The sequence below is a fragment of the Moschus berezovskii genome, chromosome 22, assembly GCF_049115385.1.
Source record: "Moschus berezovskii isolate FMDL1 chromosome 22, NW_MosBer_1.0, whole genome shotgun sequence".
Taxonomy (NCBI): Eukaryota; Metazoa; Chordata; class Mammalia; order Artiodactyla; family Moschidae; genus Moschus; species Moschus berezovskii.
Genome location: NC_142481.1, coordinates 10,540,731 through 10,568,648, shown reverse-complemented (window position 1 = coordinate 10,568,648; position 27,918 = coordinate 10,540,731). Strand labels below are relative to the sequence as shown.

The 27,918-nt window shown below is 53.9% G+C and overlaps 3 protein-coding genes across 5 annotated transcripts; 1 reads left to right on the top strand and 2 right to left on the bottom strand.

The window, feature by feature from the left end:
- Window positions 1–65: 65 nt before the first annotated feature.
- LOC148774331 (uncharacterized) lies at window positions 66–3,485 on the bottom strand. The gene is made up of 6 exons (XM_088829966.1): window positions 3,419–3,485; window positions 1,754–1,907; window positions 869–1,013; window positions 576–816; window positions 360–483; window positions 66–177 (listed from the first exon to the last, which is right to left on the bottom strand). Exons 1-6 carry the CDS (start codon window positions 3,483–3,485, stop codon window positions 66–68), a joined length of 843 nt encoding a protein of 280 aa, XP_088686092.1.
- Window positions 3,486–12,901: 9,416 nt separating this feature from the next.
- GIPR (gastric inhibitory polypeptide receptor) lies at window positions 12,902–21,278 on the top strand. 3 transcript variants are annotated; one of them, XM_088830832.1, is made up of 13 exons: window positions 12,902–12,973; window positions 13,397–13,496; window positions 13,968–14,075; window positions 14,752–14,855; window positions 15,680–15,783; window positions 15,972–16,116; window positions 17,684–17,843; window positions 18,055–18,115; window positions 18,426–18,495; window positions 18,613–18,701; window positions 18,860–18,919; window positions 20,861–20,902; window positions 20,996–21,278. In XM_088830832.1, exons 1-13 carry the CDS (start codon window positions 12,902–12,904, stop codon window positions 21,186–21,188), a joined length of 1,308 nt encoding a protein of 435 aa, XP_088686958.1. In that variant the 3' UTR covers window positions 21,189–21,278. The 3 variants fall into 3 exon arrangements, with proteins under 3 accessions (XP_088686958.1, XP_055267824.1, XP_088686957.1); XM_055411849.2 differs by having other exon boundaries at window positions 18,781–18,919; XM_088830831.1 differs by having other exon boundaries at window positions 18,781–18,919; window positions 20,861–21,278.
- A 3,614-nt stretch (window positions 21,279–24,892) lies between these two features.
- Window positions 24,893–27,807, bottom strand: SNRPD2 (small nuclear ribonucleoprotein D2 polypeptide). Its single transcript, XM_055411850.2, has 3 exons — window positions 27,669–27,807; window positions 26,135–26,314; window positions 24,893–25,160 (listed from the first exon to the last, which is right to left on the bottom strand). Coding segments are annotated over exons 1-3 (357 nt in total). The 5' UTR covers window positions 27,671–27,807; the 3' UTR covers window positions 24,893–24,985.
- Window positions 27,808–27,918: the final 111 nt, after the last annotated feature.

Sequence of the window (27,918 nt, the reverse complement as noted above, 5' to 3'; positions counted from 1 at the left end):
ATCGTTTTCCAAGCCTAACTTAGGTATTGGTTCCACCCTTTGCGGTACGACCCCGCTTTGGACACTTACCCTTCCTTTTTGGCGCTGCAGTTGCTGCTAGAGGATGTGGTGCGGCTGCGGGGGTCCTCGCGGCGCACCGAGGCGAGGCGCTCTGGTGACAAGTAGCGCCGGGCACTGCTATTATAGAGAGCACACAGTTAGGGTCAGAACCTGCAAAGCCAGCAGGCGAGTGCCGGAGGCGGGCGAGAACTTTCCAGGACCTTCCCCTGCTGATGTTCAGACACCTGAGTCCATCCCTTTTCATACAAACAGCCTCCGAGGTCTTGGAAGAGGCTGGTATCCCGACTTCCACGCCTTACCTGCGCCCAGAGGTCGCCTCCTTTTTGGGGGAGGATGGGGACGTGGCATAGCCGCCCACGCGCCGCGGGGGTCCCGAGCCATTGAGGGGCGTCCTGGTAGGAAGACCTTTCAGGAGCTGACACACTAGAGGGATGGAGTTAGAGGACAGAAGAGGATGAGTTTGAGGTCCAGGCCCCAGCCCCTACCACCTCACCCCTCTAGTCTAGTGAAGATACCGGAGGCAGTGGTGCCTAGGCGAGGAGGAGCCCGGCCCTTGGGGGTGCCTCGAGCGCGCAGCGCTGCGCCTTGCTCTTCGCATGCCCGCAGGCGACGCAGCGCGTCAGCCAGCGCCGCCTTTAAGACCGCCAGCTCATCTTCCTGCAGCTGAAGCCGCTGCTCCAGCGCCGACACGCGGTCGTCCACCTCCATCCCGCTCGTGCCCGACAAATTGTCATCTGGAAAGCAAGAGATCGCTGGCTGCGAGGGCCACCCAGGAGCTCCAACGCCCAAGGGGAAGTGTCCCTCCCACCTGCCCAGGGCTAAGTCCGGGGCCAGCCACGCCCCCTTCATCTCCCGCGACCTGGGGCTGGAACGCCTGGATGCGGGCCAAGAAGAAGGGAAGGAAATCCCCACGGCTCTCAACCCTTGCCCGCACACTCCTCTGCCGCAGCGCCCTGGAGGCGTGACCTTAGGGAAGTCCCTTCCTCGCTAACCTTCTAAGAAAGAGTCTACAAATCAAGAGCCTCTCGACTCTGGTTTTAAGATTCTATGACTAAGATGCTAAATACCTCTGAGTGATATCAACATCTTAAGGATGACATCAACTTTTCCCGAATGACACCAACGTTCTAGAATTGATCCCCAATATCCTCTGACGAATATCGAAATTTTTTTATCGCGGGTACTAACATTCCCTCTCTATTTCTAAGACTTTACAAGCCGAAAAGGTCTGTGCCTGGTCCCTCTCCGCTTTCTCTCCTCTCCGAGGGGTTCGACCCCAGAGCCTGCTGCAAGGACAGAGTTTCTGCGGCACCTGGCGGCAAATTTGGGAGTTGCAGGCAGCTCCTTGAAGACCTGAGATTCGCGCAAGGGGATCTGACACCCAAACTAACTTCCCCAACCCAAGCTTCTCTCCTCTGATCCTCTTGGAAAATATACTTCTGTACTCCCACGCCCTTGACTCGGTTCTCCCTCTCCTCTCTAGATGCAGCCAAATAACTCCTCCTCCATCTCCCGCGGTCCTCATTTTCCCGAAGTGGGAGGGGCAGAGTACCAAAGTGGTCCCTCCTCCCCCTTTCCTCCCATACCATTCATACCCAGACTCATTGCTGGCAAGAACCAAGGAAGCCCTGGCTCTCAGTCCGGTGGAAGTAAAGGTGGTAGCCTTAACAGGAACGGGGCTTGGAAGTAGCACCTGCTATCCCCGGCCCATAGGATGCCCCGCCCGTCCGCGGGGCTCCGCAGTGCAGCCATCGGTCCCTCCCCTCCCTCCCCCTGCGGCCCAATCGCTTGCCTGGCCTCGCCTCCCCTGCCCCCCACCCGGCGCCACTCTGGTCGGGTGCCTGGACCTGCATTGGAAGGTGGGGGTTAGGTCTGAGGGGGAGATCTGTCAGGACTAGGAACTCATAAGAAAAGGAATCTCAGGTGCCTGTTGGCATTACGTTTTGCAAAAGAGGAAACTAAAGACGGAGGATGGGGGAGAGTACATAGATCACCGAAGGTCAAACAGCCAATAGGGGAGGTGCAGGAGGGCCTGACCACCTCCTTGTGCCGAGACCCCTCTTACTTACCATTAATAATACTACCCCCCAAAATGAGATTTGTCGTAGAGAGCTTACACGTGCAAAACACTTAGCATCTCACCTGGCTCTGATATGTGCTCAGTAAATCCAGAATATAATTAACTGTTATTATGGTACCCACACTGGAGGAGGGCATGGCAACCCACTCCAGTATTCTTGCTGGGACAGAGAAGCCAGACAGAGAAGCCGGGTGGGCTACGGTCCACGGGGCAGCAAAGAGTTGGACACGACTGAAGTGACTGAGTACATGGTACCCAATGTCCCAGCAACTTTAGTAGCTCTAGTATTATACCCATTTCAGGAGGCAAGGAGATCGATGGGGACTGAAGCCCAGAGAGATGAAGTTACTTGAACGCGGACACACAGCCTTTCAGCCCCGGGACAGGTATTTGACCCAGACTTAGGCACCCTGTCAGCCTGCCTCTCAGAGGGGCTGAGGACAAAAATGAGCATTCTGGTCCCTGACACTGGGGTGTATGCCCAGAGGTAAGCCTCCAAAAGGAAGTTCCTTCTCGGGGCCTCAAAGTGAAGTGGAGGAACTGTTACCTTGCCCCTGCAACCCCCATCCAGGGAGCCAGCTCATTCTGAGGCCTTGACCTGCCCATCCACCCCTCACCCACCATGACTCAAGTCCTCTGTTCCCTCCTTCATGTTCATTCCCCCACCTTCAGCTCTTTTGCTCAGAAACAAGCCCCCACTTCCCACTTCTCCCCTCTGCCTCCAGCTCCCCTCATCGGGGTCTGACACCCACAGTGGCCTTTCTTTTTCATACCCATTTGTCTAGGGAGAAGGGATGAATCCTAATGGGCGGGAGGGGTGGGGCCTGAGGACTTGGTGGGCAGAGTGGAGGCAAAGTCTTCTGGTCATCCTGCCTGGTCCCACACCCAGCCCACAAGCCAACACCCAGTTCCACTCTCCCTCAATCGGTCCCTCTGCTGAGGAGAAGGGAGAGGGTCCCGGAGGATGGAGAGGGGATGGAGAGAGCAGAGTTCCACACCTTCAGGCCTTCCCTCCTTCAATCCCAAGCTCCTAAAGGCTCTGCTCTCTTCTCTCGGTTCAGCCACCTGGGGCAAAAGCGGAGGGTCGAAGAAGGTGGGGGGCTGGGATCAGGGCTTTGGGGATCAGGCACCTTGCTCTGGGGTCAGGGTCCTGCTAGGGGAGAAAGGAGAATCTTCAGCTAGGGGCGAGGATGGGGACTTGAAAGAAGGAGGTTGGGGTACAAGGAGATAGGTCCAGCCCTGGGCAGGGCCAGGGGCGGAACTGAGGAGGGGTCTCACCGTTGCAATATTGAAGCAGCGAGGACGTGTCGTAGAGGCCGCAGAAGGCCGGGCCGCGCTCCGCCATCGCCCCGCCACATCCACCGCCGGCCCCCCCGGTCCCAGCTCGGGCCCGGTCTCCCCCCCCAGGCCCTGCCTCCCGTTGCCATAGCAACGCCCTTCGTTCCAGCATCCCCGGCTCGGCCCGCCCGGCATCAGGCGGCCGACGCCGGGCCAGGCACCGGGGTCATCCCCAGGATGCCCAGAAAGGGGGAAGGGGTCGGGACACCCCCTGCCAGGCTCCCCAACACAATCCTCGGGCCGGGATTGGTTGAGCCGAGATCCCTCTCGGTACTGTCTGGTACCGCCCACAACAGGCGCGTATTCTCTCTAGACCCCCTCCTCGCCTGTTCAAGACCAATGAGAGCCTGTCGCGCAGGCCCTGTCCACCAATAGGGATGCAAAAGGATTGGAAGGGGCAGGGCTTTCTCTGCTCTTCAGCCCGAAGCATAGCCCCCGGCTCTTAGAGAAAGGTAGGGTGGAAGAAGACACTCCCACATCCTCCAGACCTTCCTAATCTTTTCCTGGGTTTTCGAGAAGCCCCCTTGCAAGACCAAATCCTGGAGCCTCAAATCCGCCCAGATACCCACAAGCTCCGCCCTGGAACTCTTATTCTAGCTCATTTCTTAGAGCTCTTGTTTATTCTATCTACACCAGCCCTCAGGGCTCTTAGCTCCACCCCCAGAACCCCTTGAGGGGAGCTAAAGTTCTTTTCCCGCCCCCAGACCTTTTGGCACCGCCCCCTGAGCATCTCCTAGACCCGGCCAACCGATAGGATTGGCTCCGCCCTTGAAGTTTAGAGCCCCCCACCCTAAGTCTGTTAGTCCCTCCTTCACCTTTCCTTCCACTTTCCTATTGGCCAGCCCAGGCCCTTAGCTCCTCCCCCACAGGCTTCGTCTCCTACCTTATTATCCAGTCCGGGTTTTGACAAAGGCCCAGTTGTGATGCTTGGACGGCTGGCGGTGTCAGTCGGAGCTGACTCCGAAGTTGTGGGGAGAGAAAAGGGAAGAAAACCTGACAATGGATTTAAAGAATACTGGACCACGTTTTCCAAGTCCCCATTGAGAGTCAGCCCCTATAAATGACCCAGACCATGCTTTATAGTTGGGGGCCAGATATATAGAGACATATGTATACCAGCCAACCAGTGCGTGCTCAGTCGTGTCAGATTCTCTGCGACTCCACGGACTGTGGTCCCCACCAGTTTCCTCTGTCCATGGAATTTTCCAGGCAAGAATACTGGAATAGGTTGCCATTTCCTTCTCCAAGGGATCTTCCTGACCTGGAGATCGAACCCAGGTCTCTTGTGCCTTCTGCATTGGCAATCTGATTCTTTACCAACTGCCCTACCTGGGAAGTGACCGTAAATAAGAAGAGATTTGCTTCTGGACACAGGCAGGCCTTGAAGCTCAGGGCTTTAGAAACAAATTGACCTGGGTTTGAGTCCTGACTCCACCAGGGTCTGATTTTGACCCTGAGCCTCAGTTTCCACATCTGGAAACAGCGGGGAGGGGGCGGGAGTGGAGGTTATATATCGAACCGACTTCTTTTATTCATTTAAAAATGTTTACTGAGTGCTTATCATGTGCCAAGCTCTGTTCTAAGTGCCAGAATTTCAGTAATAAGCAAGTCAGCCCCCAGAATTTGCCCTCATGGGCCCTGCAGTTTGTGGAGGAGCTGAACCACAATACACAAAACAAATAAAGAGTGTTAATAATAACTAACATTTACCAAGCACTCCCTATGTGCCAAGCATTCAGTTATCTTCACCACAAGCCCTATTTTCATCACCATTTGATAGATGAAGAAAGAGGCATGGAGCTTGTAAGAGCATTTTTCAGCCCCTGGCATTAGAGAGAGAAGACAGAGTGATATTGTCAAGGATGGGAGGCTGAGGCTAATTTAGAGAGTGTGGCCAGAGAAAGTCTTTCTGAGAAATTGACATTTGAGCTGAGATGTGAATGACAAGCAGGAAGCAATCACACAGGAGCAGGGGGAAGGGGGGTGACTTTCCAGGCATCTGGAACATGAAGTACAAAGGTCCCGAGGTAGGCATGAGTTTGGCAACAAGAAGACTGTTGATGATGGAGCTGTGGAGAGCTTCCATGTGAAGAGGAGAGCAGGAGGTAGATGGCATCAGGAGATAATGGGAGCACCAAATCTTGTAGGACCCCGAAGGCTGTGGCAGATGTTGGCAGTTTGTCACTGTATCCTCCATGAGCCCCAGTGAGGCCACATTTGTAAATCACACATGAGGACAGTGCCTGGCACACAGTAGGCACACAAGTAAAGGGCAGCAACCCCTATTCATATCCCAGTGAACGACTACTATGTAAGGTCAATAGGGACTTACTTCCCTAAGACTCCATGCTCCAAATGCAGAGGGCCTGGGTTCGATCCCTGGTCAGGAGACTAGGTCCCACATGCTGCAATTAAGACTCAATACAGCCAAATAAATAAATTTTAAAAGATCAATAGTAAGTTCCAAGTGATGATCAAAGTAGACATGGGCCATTATCATTCTATGATCACAGCTAATTTTCTTACTGAAGAAACAAAGCAGGAACTCAGATTTCTTGCCTTCCCAATTCCCATTTCTCCCACCCTCCACCTCCCTGAGCTCAGATTCTAGGAGAGGGGAAATCAGACTCCTACATACAGAACGATATGCAGCGGGCTGAAATGTGCAATGTGCTAAGGGCTATTACTGGAGTGTCCCCAGAGGATGGTGGGAGCCCATGGGACTTCAAATCCTGCAGTTGGGGAAGGGGAGGGGAGCCAGGGTGTGAATGAAAGAACCACAGGCAGAGGAGTTTAGGCTGCTGGGCTGTTGGGGGCGGGGTGGGGCAGTGAGGATGACACACCAAGATGTCAGCATTTCCCTGGTGGTCCAATGGTCAAGACTCTGAACTTCCACGGCAGGGCACATGGGTTTGATCCTTGGTCAGGGAACTAAGATCCTATATGCCTTGCAGTTTGGGGGGAAAAAAAGCCTCTGCTGAAGGTCTGTTATGAGGATCAAGTGAGATACATGCATGCAAAATGCCCAATATGGTACTTATTAATAAATACGGTACCTATTATTATTATTTATTAATTAGTAGTAGTAGTTCTGTGGTGATGGAGAAGACTCTTGAGAATCTCTTGGACAGCAAAGAGATCAAACCAGTCAATATTAAAAGAAATCAACCCTGAATATTCATTGGAAGGACTGATGCTGAGGCTGAAGCTCCAATACTTTGGTCACCTGATGGGAAGATCTGATTCATTGGAAAAGACTTTGATGCTGGGAAAGATTGAAGGCAGGAGGAGAAGGGGGAGACAGAGGATGAGATGGTTGGATGGCATCACTGACGAATGAGCATGAGTTTGAGCAAGCTCCGGGTTATAGTGAAGGACAGAGAAGCCTGGCGAGCTGCAGTCCATGGGGTCGCAGAGCGCAACCCGACTGAGCGACTCAACAGTAGCAGTACTATTTCTGATTTTGAACTGTGTTTTTTTTTTCTCTCTCAGCGTCTTTTTTTTCCCCTCTGTCTTTCCAACACTTTCTTTCTTCCTGTTTCTCTTTCTACCTCTCCTTCTGTTTGTTTAGGTCTATGCCTGAGCTGGGAGCTCCATGAGGGCAGGGCAAGAGTTATCTTAGCCATCTGGGTCCCCAGCATTGTCAAGCCCAGGGCCTGATATATAACAAGTACCCAATGAAGGAACCTCTTTATGCTGGTAAAGTAGTTAAGACTCTGAGCTTCAGATTTGACCCCTGGTCACGGAATAAAGATCCCACACGCTTCGCACCATGGCCAAAAATAAAAGAGAGAGAAAGAGAGAAAAAACAAGTACCCAGTGAAGTAAACCGAACCCAGTTCTGTGCCGAACCAGTGTTGGGAGATGCTGGGGACCCAGCAGTGACTGAGACAGCCCCAGCCCTACCTTCTCAGAGCTCACGATCCAGGAGAGGAAATCATTATCTGTTGAATGAATGAGCTAATTTTGAGGTGAGCTTGGAAGACTCCACCGAAATTGGGTGGAGGTATTTGAGGCAGAGAAAACTGCTGGGACTGAGGTTAGAGGGGGTGGGAAAGAGTCTGAAGAGTTGGGAAGTGATGCAGAGAGGGCTGGAGAGCTCAGCAAAGGCCTGGAAGGCTGTGGAGAGGAACCTGAGTTTTCTTCTCTTGAGGGCCCTGGGGAGCCATGGCAGGTTCTGAGCAGGGGAGGGACCACGGCAGGTTTGTGCTTTAGCAGGACCACTCTTACAGCCTGGCTGCCCTGGGGAGGTTGAGGCGGGGGTGATGGATGGAAGGAAGAAGGACATGACTGGGGCAGCAGAACGGGGGCCAGAAGCAACTGGATCAGAGTAGGGGCTGGAGGGAGAGGGAGGAGGAGCCAGATTCTAAAAGCCAGGACTGGAAATTCCCTCCGCACTTTCACTGCCGAGAGCCCAGGTTCGATCCCTGGTCGCAAAAATAAGATCTCAGAAGCCCCGCGCGGCCAGAATAAAATAAATAAATAAATACATAACCAGGAGGAAAATGCCTCGGTCAGCCTGCTTTCCGTGATGCCAGAAAATGGGCTTGACGGCTCACGCACCACCACCAGGGGGCAGCAGGGACTTCAGGTTTGAATCTCCCAGAGGCTTCTCCCCCAGGGCTGGGAAAACTGCACCTTGATACCGGGGTGTGGAGAGGTCGAAGTTGTCTTCCGGGCCCCAACTGAGAGCCCCTCTGCTTTCCTGCTCCACCCCCCAACACACACACCGATCCTGGCCTCTTGGTTCCCTGGAGCCCCTACCCTACCAGCAAGTGATTATGTCAACACAGTCCGGCTGATTCTGTCCAGGACAATATTTGCCCTCAGGATCTGGGAAGGTTGCTATGGAGACTGGGGACGTGCTGCGGGGCGGGGGGCAACGGGGGTGGGGAGGAGAGGCAGGGTAGGGGGGGCACCCTCCCTCCTGGAAGAGGGTGAGAGGAGCCAGGCGTCATCTCTGCTTCACCTCTACCCGATTGAGTCTTGGGCGTTTATCCCATCCCCACTTAGCTGCGTTCCCAGTCTTTCTCGCCCACCCTCCGCGCCTCGTCTCTGTCCCTGGTTATCTCTCTGGACACCTCTGCTCTCATCTCTCTGAGCCTCTCCCTGTCTTCTGCATTCTCTCTTTGGGTCCCCATCTCAATATCTCTCCATGCCTCTGTGTCTCTCTAGCTGTTGATTCGGTCTCTATAGCTCGGGTCTTTGGGTCTTTGTCTCTCTCGGTCCCGTGGTTTTGGTGTTGGTCTCTCCAGGGCCTCGGCTCTGGATCTCTGTCTCTGGGTCCTCTGTCACTCTTTCTCTGTCCGTGTACCCCCGTCTCTGGAGCGCTGTCTGCTTGAGTCTCACCTGTGTCACTCCTAGGTCTCTCTCTGAGCCTCGGTCCCTCCTTCTCTCTAAGGGTCTCTATGTTTTCAGCCGTGTCTTTCTCAGTCTCGGGTCTCTCCCTCTGACATTCTGAATCTCTTTCTGTTTGTGTGTGTGTGTGTGTGTGTGTGTGTGTGTGCGCACGCGCGCGCGTGTGTGAGTCTCTTTCTGGGTTTCTGTCTTTGAGGCCTTGTCTCTCCGCAGTCCTGAATCTCAGGGGGCCATCTCAGCCTCCCATTTCTGGCCTCAGTCCCTATGGGGCCCCCCTCTCCCCATCTCTCTCTGCCTCATTTCTCCTGCACCATCTGCCGGCACTCCAGGCCCCCGCCTGCTCCCCGCAGGCTCTTCTTAGCCGGGCAGCCCCATGGGGGGAGGCACAGGCCCTCCCTCCCCCGCCAGATTCCTCCCAACCATGGCATCCTGAGGTGGGGGGGGGGTCCACTGCCTGATCATGGCTAGGGTGGAGGGAACAGCAGCCTGGAGACCCGGGACCAGGGGACATGGAGAAAGGGAAACAGACAGATACCCTGAGAGGCAATGGGAAAAGAGGGATGAGAAAGGAGAAAGCTTCAAGACGGGCAAGAAGAAACTGAGCTGGAGGATGGAGCCAGCAAGAGAATGAGGAGGGGGCAGAAGGAAATCCAGAGGGAAGAGAAGAGGAAAGACAGCCCAGCCAACCAGGGAGGAAGATGGGAAACTGCACTCAGGCTTGGAGGGAAGGAGAAGGAGGAGACTCTCGGATCAAGGGGACTGCAGGGGCATGGAGAGAGAAGAAGGGCAAGTGGAGAGGGCATGGCTGCTTCTCTGCCTGCAGCTGCCAACGCCCTGAGCTCGGGGCTGGAGAGGGCCCGTGCGGCCACCCCTGAGGCCCTGTTGCCTCCTCCCCAGGCCCTGGGAGAATGTAAAAGCCCCCAGGAGGACTGAGATGAGCAGGGGGCCAGTCGAGGACCCAGACACCCCTCCTCCTGTCCTCCACACCCACCCCACCCAGTGCTCTATTGTGCCCAGAGGACTGATGAGGGAGGGGCCAGCCTGCTCATCCCCAGGCTCGGTCCGGTGGCCTCTCCTCAGGGCCCCTCTTTCAGGCTCTCCCTCCCCCCACCCCCCTCGTCATCGCTCAAAGGCCCCGTCTCTCAGTTGGGGTCTCTTTCTCGGCCCGTTTCGCCCTCCCTGGTTTCTTCTCTGTCTCTCCCTTTTTGTTTCTTTCTCTCTATTTCTCTGTCTCTTTCTCCTGGTCTCCTTCATCTCTGCCTCTTCCTGCCTCTGCTCTTTCTTGGTCCTTGATTGCTTTTCCTGTCTTTCTCACCACCTCAGTTCCTCTCCGCTGCTTCCCCCTCCCACCCCCAGTCTCTCTCCTCCCACTTTCCAGCCTCCCCCCACCTTCCCATCCCCAGCAAGTGACCCCAGACCCTCTTGGGACCAAGGAGAAGCTCCCTCCCAACCCCAGCCTCTTCCCGAGGTGCCCGACATTCTCAGACTCCTCTCCTCTCCACTACATGAACCGCGCCTTTCCCAGGACCCAGAGGGCGCCAGGAATGTGGGGCAGAGAGCAGGGATGCCAGCTGGAGGTCAGGAAGCCAAGAGCCCCCATGTCACTCCTCCTCCCCGAGAGGGGTTTTTCTTCCAGCCTCTAGGGCTGGATCTCACACCACTCCTTACTCTCTGCCCCTCCAGGGACCTCCAGGCCTCAGTTTCTCCTCTGCAAAATGGGCAGACTCACTTCTGTCCCATTTATCTTCCAGCTCCCCGGGGAGTGTGTGCTCATGAATGTTACTAGTATGATTAATGTGCAGGAATTCGTGGTTTGCATTCAAGGGGAAAGTGAGAGCCGGGATTCAGTTTCTAAGCCAAATATTTTCCATATTTTAGGGCAAAGGAAGAGACTGGAAGTGGAGACTGTGAGGAGGTGTGTGATTCAGTGATGACTGTGACCAGGAGACCACGTGAGGCTGTGGGTTCGTGCATGGTGGTAGGAGGATAGTGTGCGCTCCTATGCACAACTCTGTGACTGCGGGTGGCTGTATATGACTTGTGAGTGTGAGTGAGGCTGTGATGGAGAGTTGTATGTCTTAGCACTGGGCGTGACTGAGGATGACAGTGTAACATCCAGAGCTCATGGGAGTGTGTACCTTAGTGACACTTGGGGAACGTGTGTTGTTGGAATGTGACTGTGGACTCTGTTGGTAATTATGTGAAGTGTGTGAGGTGTTGTGTGAGCATGTTAACTAGTGGAGTTGTGTAACATTGTATATATAACTTTCAGACTGTCATTAAAGGATTGTATGACAATCACCTATAACTGTTTGCCTTTATGTCATCAACAGCCTCTGCTCTATGCCCCAACTTGTGCTGAGTGACACTGGGGCCCCAGTGGTGACAGATGTCTTCCCTGTCCTCGTGGGGGCACTCAGGACAGTGGGGGGAGACGGACAGTATTTGTGACGTGATTTAATGATGGCGTGAACGTATGCACGGTGGACACAGTATCCTGGGAACTGTAGGAAGCTGTTATTGTGTGGCTGTGTGAGGGGAGGAGCCCATGCCCAGAGTGTGTGGCTGTGTGTCACTGTGGATGACTGTCAACCTGTGGGGGAGAACCTTTGGCTCACGGGGTGTGACACTGGATTGTGGGACTATGAATGAATACGAAGAACACGTTCGGTGAGGCGCAGTATATAAGACTCTGCGCCTGTCTGCAGCTCAGTGTATGGGATCGTGTGTGACATTGTGTGCATGGCCCCGCGTGTGGTGGCAGGATGGGACAGGTGGGACAACGTGAGGGGCTGTGCGCCCCGGGAGGGGGGTCCTCAGGATGCTGACTCTGTGACTGTGCACCCCCACGTGGCCCGGAGTGGCTGTGATACTCACAGATGACTGGCCCCCTGCGCCAGGTCTCTGCCCCAGCTCCCCGCTCCTGTTCCCTGGCCCGCCCTGGCCCCGCCCCTACCCCTACCCCAGGCTGTCACCTCCTGCGGAGCCCAGGCGAGGCCGAGGAGGCGACAGCGTCAGAAGCAAGTGATTGAGAGGAGAGCTGGGAGCAGGTGAGGGCTCCCCCACCGCAGCCATTCCCCCGCCGCTATGTCCCCTCACGTCTCCGATCCCTCTTGCTCTGTGCCTTTGTCTCAGCTTCTCTGTGCCCACGGTCTGTGTCCCTCTGTCTGTCTCTCAGTATCTCTGTCTCCACGTCGCAAACCTCTGTTTCGCCGCTGGTTCTCTATCTCCGCCTCTTTCCCGCGTTCTCTGTGTCTCCCCACGTCTGGACCGCCTCTCTGTCTCCGAGCCCACGGTTTTGTCTCTGAATTCCCCTCCCTGTTGGTCTCTGGTCTCTTGCCATGTCTCATCCTGTCCGTCTCTCTGTCTGTCAGTTTCTATGCTTGTCTCAAGCATTTCTGACTCGTGTGTTTCTGGGGCTCCGACCGACATCCTCCTGTTCCCTCCTTTCCCTGCATGGTGCCAGATGTGGGGTGTTGGGGGGTAGACTGATTTCCAAGCATCTGGGCTCCTCACCTTTCTAGTCCCTAAGGAGAGCCATTGTCCCATTAACTCTGGGTTTTAGCCACAGCCGGGAAAGTTTGATAAGGTCGGGCTCCTCCTATCCGTGATTTGAAAACCCTTTGAGCTGGGAGAGTGGGAAGTCCAAGAGTCACTTCGAGGTACTTGCCCTCCTCTCCAAGGTGGTCCCCAGGTTCCCTCGAGTCTCTAGGTCTAGACTGTGGGTGACCCTGGAGCTTCCCGTCCAGCGGAACTCTAAGGCAACCGCACCCTCTGCAAACACCCCCTTCCATCACCGCTGCCCCAGCAACAGCCGGGGGCGGGCCGGGGAATCAGGTGTTGGAGATCTGTCTCCTCCCACTCCTCAAGACTCACCCCCCCACCTGGCCCCAAATCATCACTCGTAGTTGTGGGGGGCGCTGTCTCCGGGGTACGTGACTCCCTGAGCGGAGGGCGCTGGGGCTGGGAAAGGAGGCAGAGGCTCCTGATTCTGACTCGGACCCCCAGACCCGGCTGCCCTTGCGTGACCGGACCCTTCGTTCCCCATGCCCTGCTGCCCACACGATGCCCACCTGTCCACCCTGGTGGCCGCTGCTTCTGCTCTCCCTGTGGGAGCCGCTGCTCCGGAGCGCGGAGGTGAGAACCAGAGGAGCCAAGGAGCTCAAGGCTCGGAGGGATGTTGGGGCCGGTTTTAAGTCGTATCCCACGGGGAAGATTGTTTCAAGGCTCCCCACCTGCCCAGATTCAAGTTTTGATGGTTGCTTTTAGTCCTTCTTCTTCCCCAACTCCCCGCAAATCCTCCTGATAATTTCCAGCCACCTCCGTCTCCTAATTTTCCTGAAGGTTTTTAGTTCCCCACAGCAACTCCCCTGGTGGGTTCTAGGCACCCCCTCAAGACTTGAAAGAGCGTTCTAAGCCACCTAAGGCGCTGACCAAAACAGGACAGCCCTCCAAGTCCCTCTAGGGTGTCTGTGTTCCTCAGGGATTTGCTGCCTGGGAGCTGGGGTCGGGGCGCGGGCCGCGGTCGGAGGGGTGGTCCTCCCTTCTCTCTTTTTGTAGGCAGGCTCTGAGGGGCAGACGGCGGGAGAGCTGTACCAGCGCTGGGAGCGGTACCGCAGGGAGTGCCAGGAGACACTGGAGGCCTCAGAGCCCCCAGCAGGTGTGACAGGGGTGGAGGGCTGGGGGCAAGGGGAGGGCTGGGGCTGAGAGGGATGGGCTTGAGGCCGGCTTGGGCCTGAAAGAGAAGTCTGGGGGTCTGGGGTAAAAGTGGGCCACATGGAAGACGCCAGGGACGAAGCTTGAAAGGGGAGGGGTCTTGGGCGGGGCTTACACTCGGTGGGTGGGACATAAAGTGGACGGCGAAGGGGGCGGGGTTTGGGGTGGAGTCTAGGAAGGGCCTTGCAGACTGGGAAGCATCTGCCCCCGGAACTTGCTTGGTGGGAGGAGCCCAGAGTAAGGCGCAAAAGATGGGCGGGTCCTCGGGGCCTGGTGGGAGGAGCTACGAAGGAGCAGGGACGCGACCAGTCCAGGTGGGCGGGGCTTGGGCGGGGCTTGTGTGTGCTGGACAGAGACTCCTTGGGCTCGAGTTACAGCAGGTCTGTCCGAGCTCTGGCCCCCACGCCCACCCCAGGCCTCGCCTGTAACGGGTCCTTCGATATGTACGTCTGCTGGGACTACACTGCGCCCAACGCCACTGCCCGTGCGTCCTGCCCTTGGTATCTGCCCTGGCACGGCCATGGTGAGCTGCCGGGTGGACCCCAGGTCCACCTCTAACACAAAGATCTCCCTCCTAACCCTGGTCCCAGACGCCACTCCCCTGCAGTTCCCCTGGTCCTCTTGGGCTGGGTGTCTCTGTCTGCGTGTCCCTCCACATAACGTCCCTTCTCTGTCTCTGTATCTCTCTGACAGCCACCAGGTTATTTTCTCTCCTTTGCATGAGTCTGTCTCTGCACATCTTGGTCTTCCCTGCCTAACTAGCAGTGTGACCTGGGGTTGTTGTTCAGCTGCTCAGCTGTGTCCGACTCTTTGTGACCCCACGGACCGCAGCACGCCAGGCGCCCCTATCCTTCACTGTCTCCCAGAGTTTGCTCACACTCACGTCCATTGAGTCAGTGATGCCATCCAACCATCTCATCCTCTGTCGTCCCCTTCTCCTCCTGCCTTCAATCTTTCCCAGCATCAGAGTCTTTTCCAATGAAATTTCTTTATGCCTCAGCTCCTCATTTGTGAATTGATGTTTATGACAGTACCAAGTTCATAGGCTTGTTATGAATATTAAATTATTATGTGTAAAATGCTGCATTATGGTTTATCATCACCATCACAGGATATCTCTCTCTGCCTTTGTCTCAGTTTGTCTTTCTGTCTCCATCTCTCTGTGTGTGCCTCTGATTCCCTCCCTTGTTTCCCCTCAGTGGCTAAAGGCTTTGTCCTCCGCCAGTGTGGCAGTGATGGCCAATGGGGACCTTGGAGAGACCATTCTCAGTGTGAAAACCCTGAGAAAAATGGGGTTTTTCAGGTAAGAAGAGGAGAGATTTCAGGGTATGATTTCCAGGCAGCAGTAGCCTCAGACAGAGCCTGAAACCCTTTGTACCATTCAGGACTCTGGGTTCCAAGTGAGAGAAATTCAACTCCTTTCTTGAAGGAGAAAGAAAAAGATATTGGCTTCTGTGATTGAAAATTATAAGGTTACAGCTTCAGGTCCAGCTGGATCTAGGTGCTAAAATGATGTAGTTGGGAATCTCTCTCACCATATTGTACTTGTTTTTCTCCATGATGGTGTCCTCTTTTTTTTTCATGGGGTGGAAAAGGTGGCCCCCATTGGTACCAGGCTCACATTCTTACCTACCAAGCAATGCTATAGGCAGACTGAGCTTTTTTCTTAATGTCCAACTTAATGTCCCAGGACTGACCGTCATTGACCTGATTTGAGTAGCATACCTGCCCTTGAGTAATCACTCTGTGTGTGTGTGTTCATGTATGTGTGTGGTGTTAGATAGGATGCTTTGATTCGTTGCTCACATGCCCAGCCCTGGGGTTGAGGGGTGCAATGCCCCACTCAAAAAAAGGTTGATAGATCCCCCAAAGAAAATTGGGGTGCAAGTAGGAACAGAGAGCAGCTCCTTTATGGTCTGAGGGCAGGAGCTGAGCTCTATTTCTTTTCAAAGTTTATTCATTAATATTTGGCTGCACCGGGCCTTCATTGCTTTGTGCAGTCTTTCTCTAGTTGCAGTGAGCGGGGTCTAGACTTAGTTGTGCCTTGCAGGCTTTTCGGTCCGGGCTCGGCAGTTGTGGCTTGCAGGAGCTGAGCTCTATTTCTGTGTCTTCCACCTCCACCCCCAGGACCAAAGGCTTGCCTTGGAACGGCTGCAGGTTGTGTACACCGTGGGCTACTCCCTGTCTCTGGCCACACTGCTGCTCGCCTTGCTCATCTTGAGTACCTTCAGGTGGGTCCCCCCAAACCCTGAACAGAAGCAGCAGAGGCTGGGCTTCAGTTTTCCCAGAAAGATGGGGGTAGTCAGGCTCCACTGGCAACAAGTATCCAATGGTGGTTCTGTGGGGAGGGCTGGGACGTAGTTTAAGGGACTCTGTGTGGCCAAGGACAGGCCCCCAGACTGCCTCCCAAAACCCCCAGGCGGCTGCGTTGCACTCGAAACTACATCCACATCAACCTGTTCACGTCTTTCATGCTGCGGGCAGCTGCCATCCTCACCCGAGACCGTCTGCTTCCTCCCCCTGGCCTCTACCCTGGGGATCAGGTCCTTACCTTGTGGAACCAGGTGAGCAACATCCTTTTTTTTCTCAAGAGATTCTGCCTCCTCTGGTAAGGCAAGAGGGTTCCCATTCCATTTACTACCTCCTACCCTAATGAACTTCCCTTGTGGCTCAGAATGTAAAGAATCTGCCTGCAATGCAGGAGACCCAGATTTGATCCCTGGGTTGGGAAGATCTCTTGGAGAAGGGAAAGGCTACCTACTCCAGTATTCTGGCCTGGAGAATTCCATGGACTGTATAGTCTATAGGGCCTCAAAGAGTCAGACATAACTGAGCAGTTTTCACCCTATCAACCGGGCTTCCCTGGTGGTTCAATGATGAAGAACCTGTCTACTAATGTAGGAGACATGGGTTCGATCCCTGGGTCGGGAATATCTCCTGGAGAAGGAAATGGCAACCCACTGCACTGCTTTTTCCTGGGAAATCCCATGGACAGACAGAAGAGCCTGGTGGGCTACAGTCCATGGGGTCACAAAAGACTCAGACACGACTTAGCAAGGAAACAACAAAAAGAACAATAATGTTATACACTGTTAATCTCTCTAGACTCTTCTGACACAGTTAGAGAGGGACCCTCCCTACTCAGCCTCCCCCATCATTGAACTCTCTCATCCCGTTATCTCCTCTACCGGAACATTTCCATTCTCTTTCTCTCAGCATCTCACCTGTCACCTTTTGCACCAATAAGAGAGTCCCCTGCTAGAGGCGAGACAAAAGTTGGCAGGATGGGAAACTAACCGATGGGGAGATTTGGTAGATTCTAATTTGTTCCAGGGAGACAAGGTGGGAGAGACTAGAGACTAGGGGCGGGTGGGGAGAGAACCTGTCTGGTAGCAAGTTGCTACTGCTAAGTCACTTCAGTCGTGTCCGACTCTGTGCAACCCCATAGACGGAAGCCCACCAGGCTCCCCCGTCCCTGGGATTCTCCAGGCAAGAACACTGGAGTGGGTTGCCATTTCCTTCTCCAATGTGTGAAAGTGAAGAGTGAAAGTGAAGTCGCTCAGTTGTGTCCAACCCTTAGCGACCCCATGGACTGCAGCCAACCAGGCTCCTCCATCCATGAGATTTTCTAGGCAAGAGTACTGGAGTGGCTTGCCATTGCCTTCTCCGTAGCAAGTTGGTAGCAAGTTGGGCCATACCAATTGTTGAAAGCGAAGGGGGTGTGAGAGTCCATGTGTTGGTGGGTGATGAGAAAAACCTTTTGAGAGGTGGAGTAGTCGAATTCTTAGGAGTCCATATTCAGGGGAACCTGGGGGGAACTCATGAAATTCTCCTGGCTGGAATACTGGAGTGGGTAACCGATCCCTTCTCCAGCGGATTCTCGACCCAGGGATCGAACCAGGGCCTCCTGCATTGCAGGCGGATTCTTTACCAGCTGAGCTTCCAGGGAAGATGCCAATCATTAAAGAGGTTAGAGTGGGAGCGTTCATGTAGGGAGAGAGGACAGAGTGAGTGAGGAGAGGGTAGCTGTATCACCCTTTGGTGATACAGAATGGGAAGAGAATATCTGACGACAAGAGATGGGCTTGGGGGGACCCCGACTGCCCCTCCCGCTGTCTGGCCACCCCCTAGGCCCTAGCTGCCTGTCGCACGGCCCAGATCGTGACCCAGTACTGCGTGGGTGCCAACTACACGTGGCTTCTGGTGGAAGGCATCTACCTGCACAGTCTTCTCGTGCTTGTGGGAGGCTCCGAGGAGGGCCACTTCCGCTGCTACATGCTCCTCGGCTGGGGTGAGCCCCGACTCTGTCCCCTGGCCCGCCCAGCGCGCTTCCCCTCCCGCAAACTACCCAGCTGGTCTGCCTGAGCGGGTCTCCTCCCCTTTCTGGGATTCTCTGCCTCCCCTTCCCGGCGGGGGAATTCCGCGGGTCTTGGGCCTGGCAGGGCCCGTACGCGCTCTGACAGCTGCGGCGGGGTGGGGGGCGGGGGTTGGGGTCTGCACAGGGGCCCCCACGCTTTTCGTCATTCCTTGGGTGATCGTCAGGTACCTGTTCGAGAACACACAGTGAGTCGCGGGGTCTGGGGCGGGTCTGGGGAGGTGGGCGGGTCTGGGAGGGACGTGGGCGGGGTGAGACGGAATCGTGGGGAGGTTCTAATTGCCTCTAGGAGCTTGGGAGGGTGTCTAAAGGAACCAGTCGCTTAGGAAGACGGGTTCCACGACTACTGCAGGGGGCGGGATGAGGGCTGGGCCTAAATAGTAGCAGGGGCTTTAGGGAAATGTGGGTGTGGCCTTAAGGAAGGTGGGGAGGTTAAGTGCTTAATTCTGTGAGTCTAGGGTTTTCTAGTCTATCTCAGCTCTTCACCCCCTCCTCCAGGTGCTGGGAGCGGAACGATATCAAAGCCATTTGGTGGATCATACGAACCCCTATTCTCCTAACAGTCTTGGTACGGCCGGTCCCATCTCCTCCAGGCTGGTCTCAAGAATTTCCCATCCTGGGAAGCCAAGGTGGCGGGGAACTGGCTCAGTCTCTCTCTTTCCCCTACCCGCCCCAACCCCCGCAGATTAATTTTCTCATCTTTATCCGCATCCTTGGCATCCTCGTGTCAAAGCTGAGGACGCGACAGATGCGCTGCCCGGACTACCGACTGAGGTGGGGACGGAGGGGAGGGTGACTGGGGGCAAGATGGGGGACTCAGGACCCCGGCACCACTGCCACCTTCTACCCACAGGCTGGCTCGCTCCACGCTGACGCTGGTGCCCCTGCTGGGCGTCCACGAGGTGGTGTTTGCTCCCGTGACTGAAGAACAGGCCCGGGGTACCCTGCGCTTGGCCAAGCTCGGCTTTGAGATCTTCCTCAGTTCTTTCCAGGTGCCTAAGCGGGGTGCAGGAGTTACACCCTTTGAGTTCGGGGCCTCCTACTCAGAGAGGAACGAGGGTTAGAGTTATCCTCTGGTGCAGCCGCAGAATGGGCTGCGAAGATGGGATTTTGTTCATTCATTCCATACTTCCGTCCTGACTGGGGAAGTAGGGAGAAGGCAGGAGACCCGGCAGCCCCAGCAGCACTGCCTCCTGGTTAAGATCGAGGACCTTGAGATCAGTCAGGGCTGGGGCCAAATTTGGGTCCTCACTTCTCAGCTCTGTGACCTTCACCTCAGGGCCAGGGAAAAGGTGAAGCATATGAAGTGCCTAACATGTCAAATGGAAGGAGATGTCCACTGATATTTAAGGTCAACCCTGCCCGTGCTTGTCTTACCCTAGTCTCCATCCTGCTTTACCTTGTTGGGCCTCAGTTTTCCCATCTCTAAAGTGGGGACAATACTAGTTTCACTTTATAAGGCTGTTCATTTATCAATTCAGCAAAAATTTGTTGAACACTTACTATATAAAAACCACTTTTCCAGGCTTACTATGGGGATATTGTCAACCCAATGGTCCTTTATCCTTTAGTGGGAGAGACAGATGATAAAGATGCTGTATAAGTAAAATACACAGAATGTCAGATGGTGAGATGTGCCTAAAGGAGGGAGGGATGGGAAGGCAAGAAAATAGAGATGACAAAGAAGAATGGGATTATGGACAGGGGTCAGGGAAGGCCTTGCTAAAAAGACACTAGAGCAGACACCCAAAGAAGATGAGGGAATGAACCAGGAAGATATTTTGGGGAAAAGTTCCCAGAAGAGAAATGCCAAGTGCAAGATCCCTGAGGTGGGACAGAGTACCGATCATGATGGCACTCTCATGGCCAGCATGCCTGAAGCAGGGAGTTGGGGGATAGGACAGAGGTGAGGTACCTGGGTAGATCCTTGGGCCTAGCGAGGACCTTTGGCTTTTCCTCTGAGTAAGTTGGGAGCCACGGGAGCAAAGGGACGTGATCAGAGTTGCATTTTAATGGGATTGTGGAAAGTGATAATAAGATAAGTAATATCTTACTACATGCTTAGTCAGTCATGTCCGACTTTGCCAGGCTCCTCTGTCCTTGGAATTCCCCAGGCAAGAATACTGGAGTGGGTTGTCATTCCCTTCTCCAGGGGATCTTCCCGACAGAGGGATTGAACCTGGTTCTCCTGCATTGCAGGCATATTCTTTACCATCTGAGCCACTAGGGAAGCCCTTGTCTTGCATTAACGTATCAATTACTTTATTAATTATAAATACATTTTAAATTGCTAAGTTGTTATAAAACTAATTTTTAAAAATAGTTTCAAAATTAATTTTTGGATGTGCCTATTAAAGTTTATTATTAGGGAATTTCTTGGCAGTACAGTGGTTAGGACTCAGCACTTTCACTGTTGAGGGTCCAGGTTCGATCCCTGGTCTGGGAATTAAAATCCTGCAAGCCCTGCAGCACGGCCAAATAAATAAATCCAATATGTCATGTAGTAAGTTATGATACGATTTAGAAAAAGGTTTAACTATGTGCCATGCACTGGAGCTTCTTGCATATTAATAACACCTTAAATCTCAGCACCACCACTGTATTATTGTTCCATTTTCCAGATGAAGAAACTGAGGCACAAAGGGGTTAAGCAACTTGGCTAAGTGGGGAAGAAAGTGGGAAGCCGTGATCACATCCAAGCAGTCAGCCTCTGGGGTTACATGTTCTTAATCTCCAGACCTTGATGGCTCTGCAAATTGGCGAAGGGCAAGGGGAGGGGGAAGTCAGGAGCCAGGGAGAGGGTGACTGCAATAATCTAGGACCGATGTGGCGACAGGCGAGGTGGTTTGGTCCTGTAAAGGGTCAGAGCTCATTGAGGGGTGTTTATAACCCTGTCCCTGCTCCAACTTTAACCCCCGCTCCCCCCACGGCAGGGCTTCCTGGTCAGCGTCCTCTACTGCTTCATCAACAAGGAGGTAGGGAGAGCCGCGGCCAACCGCCCGCGCCCTCTGCCGGCCGCACAGGGAATGGCGCGCGCGCCGCCGCCTCTGAGCGCCGTCCGGTTTCAGGTGCAGTCGGAGATCCGCCGGGGCTGGCACCGCTGCCGCCTGCGCCACAGCCTCGGCGAGGAGCCGCGCCAGCGCCCCGAGTCCGCCTTCTGGACCCTGCCCTCCGGCTCCGGCCCGGGCCATGTCGCCGCCGGCCGCGCTCTGTGCTCGAGGACCCTCCCAGGTCCTGGGGGTGAGGCCAACCACGTCTTAGAAAGTTACTGCTAGGCAGCGGGATTCTTGCGTTCATTTAGTTAGCATGTATTTATTGAGCGCCTGCTGTGTACCAGGCTTGGCTTGGAGGGCGCTGGGGAAATGGAGGGGGTTTGGGGCTGGGGACGGGGAAGGAAACAGAAAAGCCCCTGTTCTCCTAGAGATTACAACTGAGTGGGGGAAATAGGCGGTGAGGACAAACCAAATTATACTATGTACACTGTGGGATGGCTAGCAGGGGACCTAGTGTGGTCCAGGGCATCTCTGATGAAGCGACTTTGAAGTCATGCCCAAAAGAGGTGAAGGAGACAGCTTTGCAAAGAATTGGCAGGCGAGGTTTTAAGGCAGAAGGAAGAACACCGGCGAAGGCCCTGGAGGCAAGGAGCTTGGCTGGGTCTGAGGAAGAGAGAGGTGACCTACAAGGCTGGAGCGGGATGAGTCAGAGCCCACAGATGGGAAGAGAGAAGTCGGTGGGGACAGAAGAGTGGGCATTTTATTCCAAGTTCATGGAAGATTCTTTGGAGTGTCTCCTAATGGAATGGGCTAAGGTGTTAAACAGTCCCCTCCATCTGCCCTGTGGGGGGATGGATTATTAGGGACTACTGGGGCAGCTGGGAGCCCAGTCAGGAATCTGATAATGGTGGGAGGTGATATTAGCAGGACCGGGGTGGCAACCACATAGGGTGTGAAATGGTTGAATTCTAGAGCTAGTTTAAAGATAGAACTGAGAGGATTTGCTGAAGGAGAGACTCCAGGGATGACTTCTGTTTGGGATGGAGAGGAAAGAGGGAGGGAGATGGGGTTTGAGGTGGGGAGTACCAGGAGTGCTCTCTGGAACTGTTAAGCTGGGAATAAGGGTCTGGAGCTCATAGGAAAGGTTAGAGATAGAAATGTGAGTGGGCACTGGGGTCCAGAGAGGATTCTGAGTGTGGATAGAAACAAGCAATTTCACGGCAGGCATCAGAGCCGAAATCTACATCGAGAGGCCAGGCCCACTGCCACCTGGAGACATACCCACCCTTTTTGGTGGCCCTTGGGAACTATGAGATTTAGGGGGGTAGCCAGCAGCCTCAATGTGGCTGGACCACACATATATATATACACACACAAGACTCTCACTCCTAAATCACTCCCCACCACAGACACACACTTAGATTCAGTTAGCACCTGGGTGTTGTTGATTCGTTTTCTTGGGGTCCCCAGCTCTCTGGACAGATATGGCTCACAGCCTCTGAATTAAATGTCCTTTGAAGCACGCAGCCCTCCTGGGCCCCTCTTGTGGGTTCTGGGAAGGTGGGGGCCTGAGGGCTGGGTCCTTGTAAATAAAGCATGAGAAGACAGTTGTTTTCAGGGTGGGGAAATCTTGGCCAGGGCATAAGGGGGACGACAGCAGGGAGGGCAGACTGTGTGGCCAGGTGCTGGTGGTGGCCTTGCACCCTCTGGAGAGCAGCGCCGCCTAACTTCCAAGAGATCCAAGAGTCGCCAAGAGATCATGGATGCCATGCTGCCACCATTCTCCATGCCTAAGAGAAGCCCCAACTGGGAATGTTCCTGTGATCTCCTGCTATTTAAACTATTTGCAGTGTGTACAATTAAACTTGTGTGTGTGCCAATCATGTTCTTTTTTAAAAAAAACTAGTTAACTTGTGACTGTGCTGGGTCTTCGTGGCTGCATGCGGGCTTTCTTTAGTTGCAACAACTGGGGGCGACTCTCTAGTTGCAGCATGTGGTTTCCTCACTGCAGTGGTTTTGCCTGTTGCAAAGCTTGGGCTCTAGGCACACAGGCTTCTCAGCAGTGGTGGGCTTCAGTAGTTTCAGAACCTTCCCAGAGCAGGGATCGAACCCGTGTTAGGTTTGGACACAATGCAAGTGTCCCCTGCATTGGCAGGCAGACTCTTAACCACACTGGACCCATCAGGGAAGTCCACAGACCAAACATTTTCTGAAAGCTGCTTCTCTAGAAAGATGGAGGAGGAATGCTAATGCTGCAGGAACCAGCCTGGCTCAAATCTTAGACTAGCTTAGACTCAGCTACTACTTAGCTGTGTGACTTGGGGAAAATCCCAAACCTCTCTGTGCCTCAGGTTCACTTCGGGAAAATAGAAATGATCACACCGACATCCGAGGATGGCCTGAAGTTTTTAAGAGTATCTCACTGGTGCATGTAACACACTTGGCCGGTTTGCCTAGTGCTTTTCCTGTAACCTGTTTTCACTTTCTCTCACTTGAATTGGAAGAGGGGATTAGAAACTATTTGGGCAGGTGGTTGGATAGAGATGACCGATGACAGGCAGGGTCATCAGTTCTAGCCCTAGGCTAGAATCTTTGCTGTCAGCCTGGCAAAGCAGGGAAAGGACCTGCTACTTCCTGGGGAAGACAGGAGGGATGTGGGACCGGGACTGAAACCCAGGACTGTGACCCCAGGGCTTGTGCTATCCCAGGCTCTGAACAATCACCAAATCCAGGGGGAAAGTTTCTGCAGCAGCACCATCCCTCCCGACCCCGCTTTACAGATTAGGATATCATGGCTCCATCCTGCCCCCCTCCCAGTCACAGGGACTGTCTCCCTGGGTTTGAATTCAGCTCCATTGTTTCCTGAGTGATCCTGGGCAAATCGCTTACCCTCTCTGGGCCTCAGTTGTCGTATCGATAAAATGGGATGGCTTTGATATCTATCCCTCAGATGGGTGTTTCAAGTTGACATGAATGCGCGCTTTTATAACCTCACAGCCATCGCCCTCATGTGTCAGGCCTTCTTCTACTGCAGGGTCCTCAGCTCTGTTGCTGATGGGCTCTTGAGATAACTCAGGCTGTGCCTTCCAGAGCTCAGTGTGTCAGACATCTCCTTGGATCCTGACCTCATGCCTGGGAACTGCACCGGCCCTCTCTGGAGAACAGAGAGAGAGATGCAGAGACAGAACTGGGAGAGATGCGGGTGGGAGAAGCATAGTGGATGTGCTTCAGAGAAAGACAGGGATTCCCCTTAATCCACTCACAGTAAAGCCATGACCTCCTTTCCCACCTCTACCTCTCTACATATGTCAGAGAATTTCTCTCAGGGCTCAGGAAGCTGTGATCTGAGGGCAGCAGAGTTCAGGGGTTAAGACACTGGCTCAGGAGCAACAGGGGTTTGAATCGCGGCATCACCACTTTCGGGCTGGATTCCCCTGGGGAGGCACCATCACCGCTATGCCTCAGCCTCTGCCCCTGGAATTGAAGGTGAGGGATCACAGTGCCTGCTCGGAGGTGCAGAGACCTAGGAACAGACAGGGCCCAGGGCCTGGTGCTCTCACAGCTCAGCAGGCGTCAGCTACAAATGCCATCAGTATTGAGTACTAACTGCTCTAACCTCTGCTCAGTGAGGGCAGATTGGGGGCTTTTCTGGGCACTGCTGTGTCCCTAGCATGGCAACATAGGGCTGGGCACAGACTGTTTGAACAAATGGGGGGAAAAAAAATTTTGAGCAAGAGTGACTTACTGAGAGGTGGGGAGGAGGAGGAGAAAATGATGAGAAGGTAGGAAAAAGTTAAGACACAAAAGATCGCAAGAGCTCTCTGTCCAAGATGGGAAAATTGAGGCCTGGAAGGGGCAGAGACTTGGCCTCTTCACCTGTTCAGAGAGGCCTGAGCCCATGCTTGGCCCCACACCCTGCCACCCCTCTCTGGGGTCTGTTCCGCTCTCTAGGCCCTGGGAACAGGCAGAGGCCACTAGAAAAAACGCACAATTTTATTATTTCAAGTACAGAGGGCAGGGATTTGCAAAACCAGAGGGCAAGTTCTGACGGCAGGGAGGAGGCCCCTACTTGCCAGCGATGAGCGGGTTCCTCAGGACCACGATGACAGAGTCCCCGCGCAGGAACATCTTGGAGATGTAGCGGTCCTTGTTGACTGGCTTGGACTTCTTCTTGCCCTTGCCGCTCTTGGGGACCTCCGTCCACATTTCCTTCACGTTCTCCAGCACCATGTTGCAGTGCCTGGTGGGGATGGGGAGGCAGCAGAAGTGAGTAAGGGGTGCGTCCTGACCCTTCCTCTGGGAGGCACTGCGTCCGGGAAGGGGGAGAGCCAGAGCTCCAAGGCTCGGGCAAAGGACTTCACCCTCTGTGCCTCAGTTTCCTCTTCTCTAAAATGGAGACATTCATGGTGCCTGCCTCCTAGGGCTGTTGTGAAAATTAAGTGAATCAACACAGTATTCTTGTTATGGGCATGTGTGATGACAGTGTGGAATGGTTCAGTAAACAAACGTTTGCAATGATTAGAGTAATGAGAAAAAAAAAAACAGATAAGAGCCCTGTCTTCATGGGCTCTGCAGGCTAGTGAAGGGAGAAGAACACAAAGCAGGTAAACAAACACATCTGTAATATATTGCCAGGTGGTAGTAAGTGCTATGAAGAAAAATTAAAGCAAGGTAAAGGGATGGGGGCTTCCCAGGTGGCTCCAGCGGTAAAGAACTTGCCTGCTAATGCAGGAGACATAAGAGACGCGAGTTCGATCCCTGGGTCGGGAGGATCCCCTGGAGCAGGGCATGGCAACCCATTCCAGTATTCTTGTCTGGAGAATCCCACGGACAGAGAAGCCTGGTGGGCCACAGTCCATAGGGTTGCGCAGATTCAGACACAACTAAAGCGACTGAGCCCTCATGCACGCACACAAAGGGACAGGAGGAAATAGCGAATTATGACTGAGTGAAAGAAAGAAAAGCAAAAAGCTGGGAAAGCTCTGTATCTTGCTATATAGTAACTTACTGTGAGGAACGCACTTCCCGAATGCTAACTAAAGGCTGCATACGTCTACTGAGCATTTCCCGTGTGTTACGTACTGAGCCAGCTGCTTTTCATACACAGTATTACTGAGCCTCATGACTGTTCTGAGGGATAGTATGATGATGCATATCTCACAGGCAAGGAAACTGGGGCCCGAACAGCACACCTCCCCAGACCCTGGTGCTCACCTGTCAAAGGCCTTCACGCGGCCCAGGAGCTTCTTGTTGTTACGGCAGTTGATGAGCACTTGCGTGTTGTTTTTGACTGACTGCGTGAGCACGGAGAGTGGCCCCGTGTTAAACTCTTCCTCCTCCCGCTTCTGCAGCTCCTCTGGGGTCATCTCACTCTTGGGCTTGTTGAGGAGACTCCTGAGAAGACAAGCGTGGAACCCATAGGTGAGAAGGCCCGCAGCCTGGGTGTGCGCGGCCTCTCCCTCGGTGTCTCCCCAACACATGTCCCTCTCATCCCGCTCAGTCCTCTCTTGGTATCACCACTTGGATGCCTAATGGACAGTTCCAATCCTCGCATGTCCCAGACTGAACTCCAGACCCCGCACAGCCCCAACTTATACTATCCACAGCCTTCCCCATCTCTGTCAATGGCGACTCCATCCCTCTGGTTCTTTGAGCAAAAGCCCTACTGTCGACTTGACTCTTTCTTCTCTCACATCCTGCATTCAATCTGTCAGCAAATCCTGTCATCCGCCACTAAAACCTATCAGAATCTGAATTTCTATGGCTTAAACCTCCATCCTCTCTTTCCTGGAGGTCTCCTTGCCTCCACCCACGCTCCCCAACAGTCTGCCCTCCACAGAGCAGTCTCAGGGGTGGTGTCAAGAATCATCTCACTCTTCAGTACCCTCTCATGGCTCCTCTCTCAGTGTAAAAAGCAAAACTCAGCTTTTACCCTCACTCTGTTCCAGGCACAATGGCCTCTTCAGTGGTTCTTGAAGATATTAGGCAAACCTCCTTGGGCCCCTCTATTTACTTCTCCCTCTGCCTAGGTACCTCCCCAGGTATCTTTGTGGTTTGCTTTCTTCAGGTTTTTGCTCAACTGTTGCCTCCTTTATGTGTTCTCTCAAAAGTGACATTCCACACTGTTTTACCCTGCTCTGTTATTTCTTTATTCATAACCCTATCCCCTAACACATTCTAGAATTTACGTATTTATTACCAGCACGTTTCCAGCCTGCCTCTTCCCATCCCGAAAGATGTCGAAGAGGATTTTTTTTCCTTGGGGAGAGTGGAGTAATTCACTGATATAAACTATGTGTCTAAAGCAGCCTAATACACAAACACTCAATAAATAACTGTTGGACACATAAGTAAAATCATCCCCATAACTCGTTATCCGTACAAATGGCGGATGTGATCGGAAAGCCAATTGTCTCCAGCTAAGCCTCTTACCTTAAGACCGCTTTTCCTACAAGTCCGTACTCCCCATCTCCCAGGTTTTTAATTCGTAAAAACGCTTCCTCTTAAAATTCATTTCAGTAACATTGATTATTTGGGAAAGCCCAGCCTGTTATCTGATAAAGCTGTCCCGGAGTCAGGATCCGTCAAAGGCCCCACGTCCCTTCGCAACTCCTCAGTAGAAAGATACACCACTTTACCCCCAAATGTCTGCTTCCGCCCCGATTTCTGTCTACACCCTTCAACCGGTAAGCGGCCAAACTTGCACCCTCAGTCCCACTGCCGCCACCCAAACCCAGCCCGGCCTCACATGATGATGATGGTGACCGCGTTCTCAAGTCACTACCGTCTCCTCCGTGGTGTGCCTTCCGAACAGAGAGCCAGAGGCGGGACTTCCTCTTCCTGCGGCCCACATCCGTGCGCGCCTGCGCAGACCCAACCAGAGAGTGGGGCGTGGCCTGTTGCTATAGCGATCTCCGCCCCCGCCGGAGGCTGTAGAAGCCTTAGTAAGTAGCTCCAGTCCACCATTCAAGACAGTACTGGGCAGATATTCACGACCA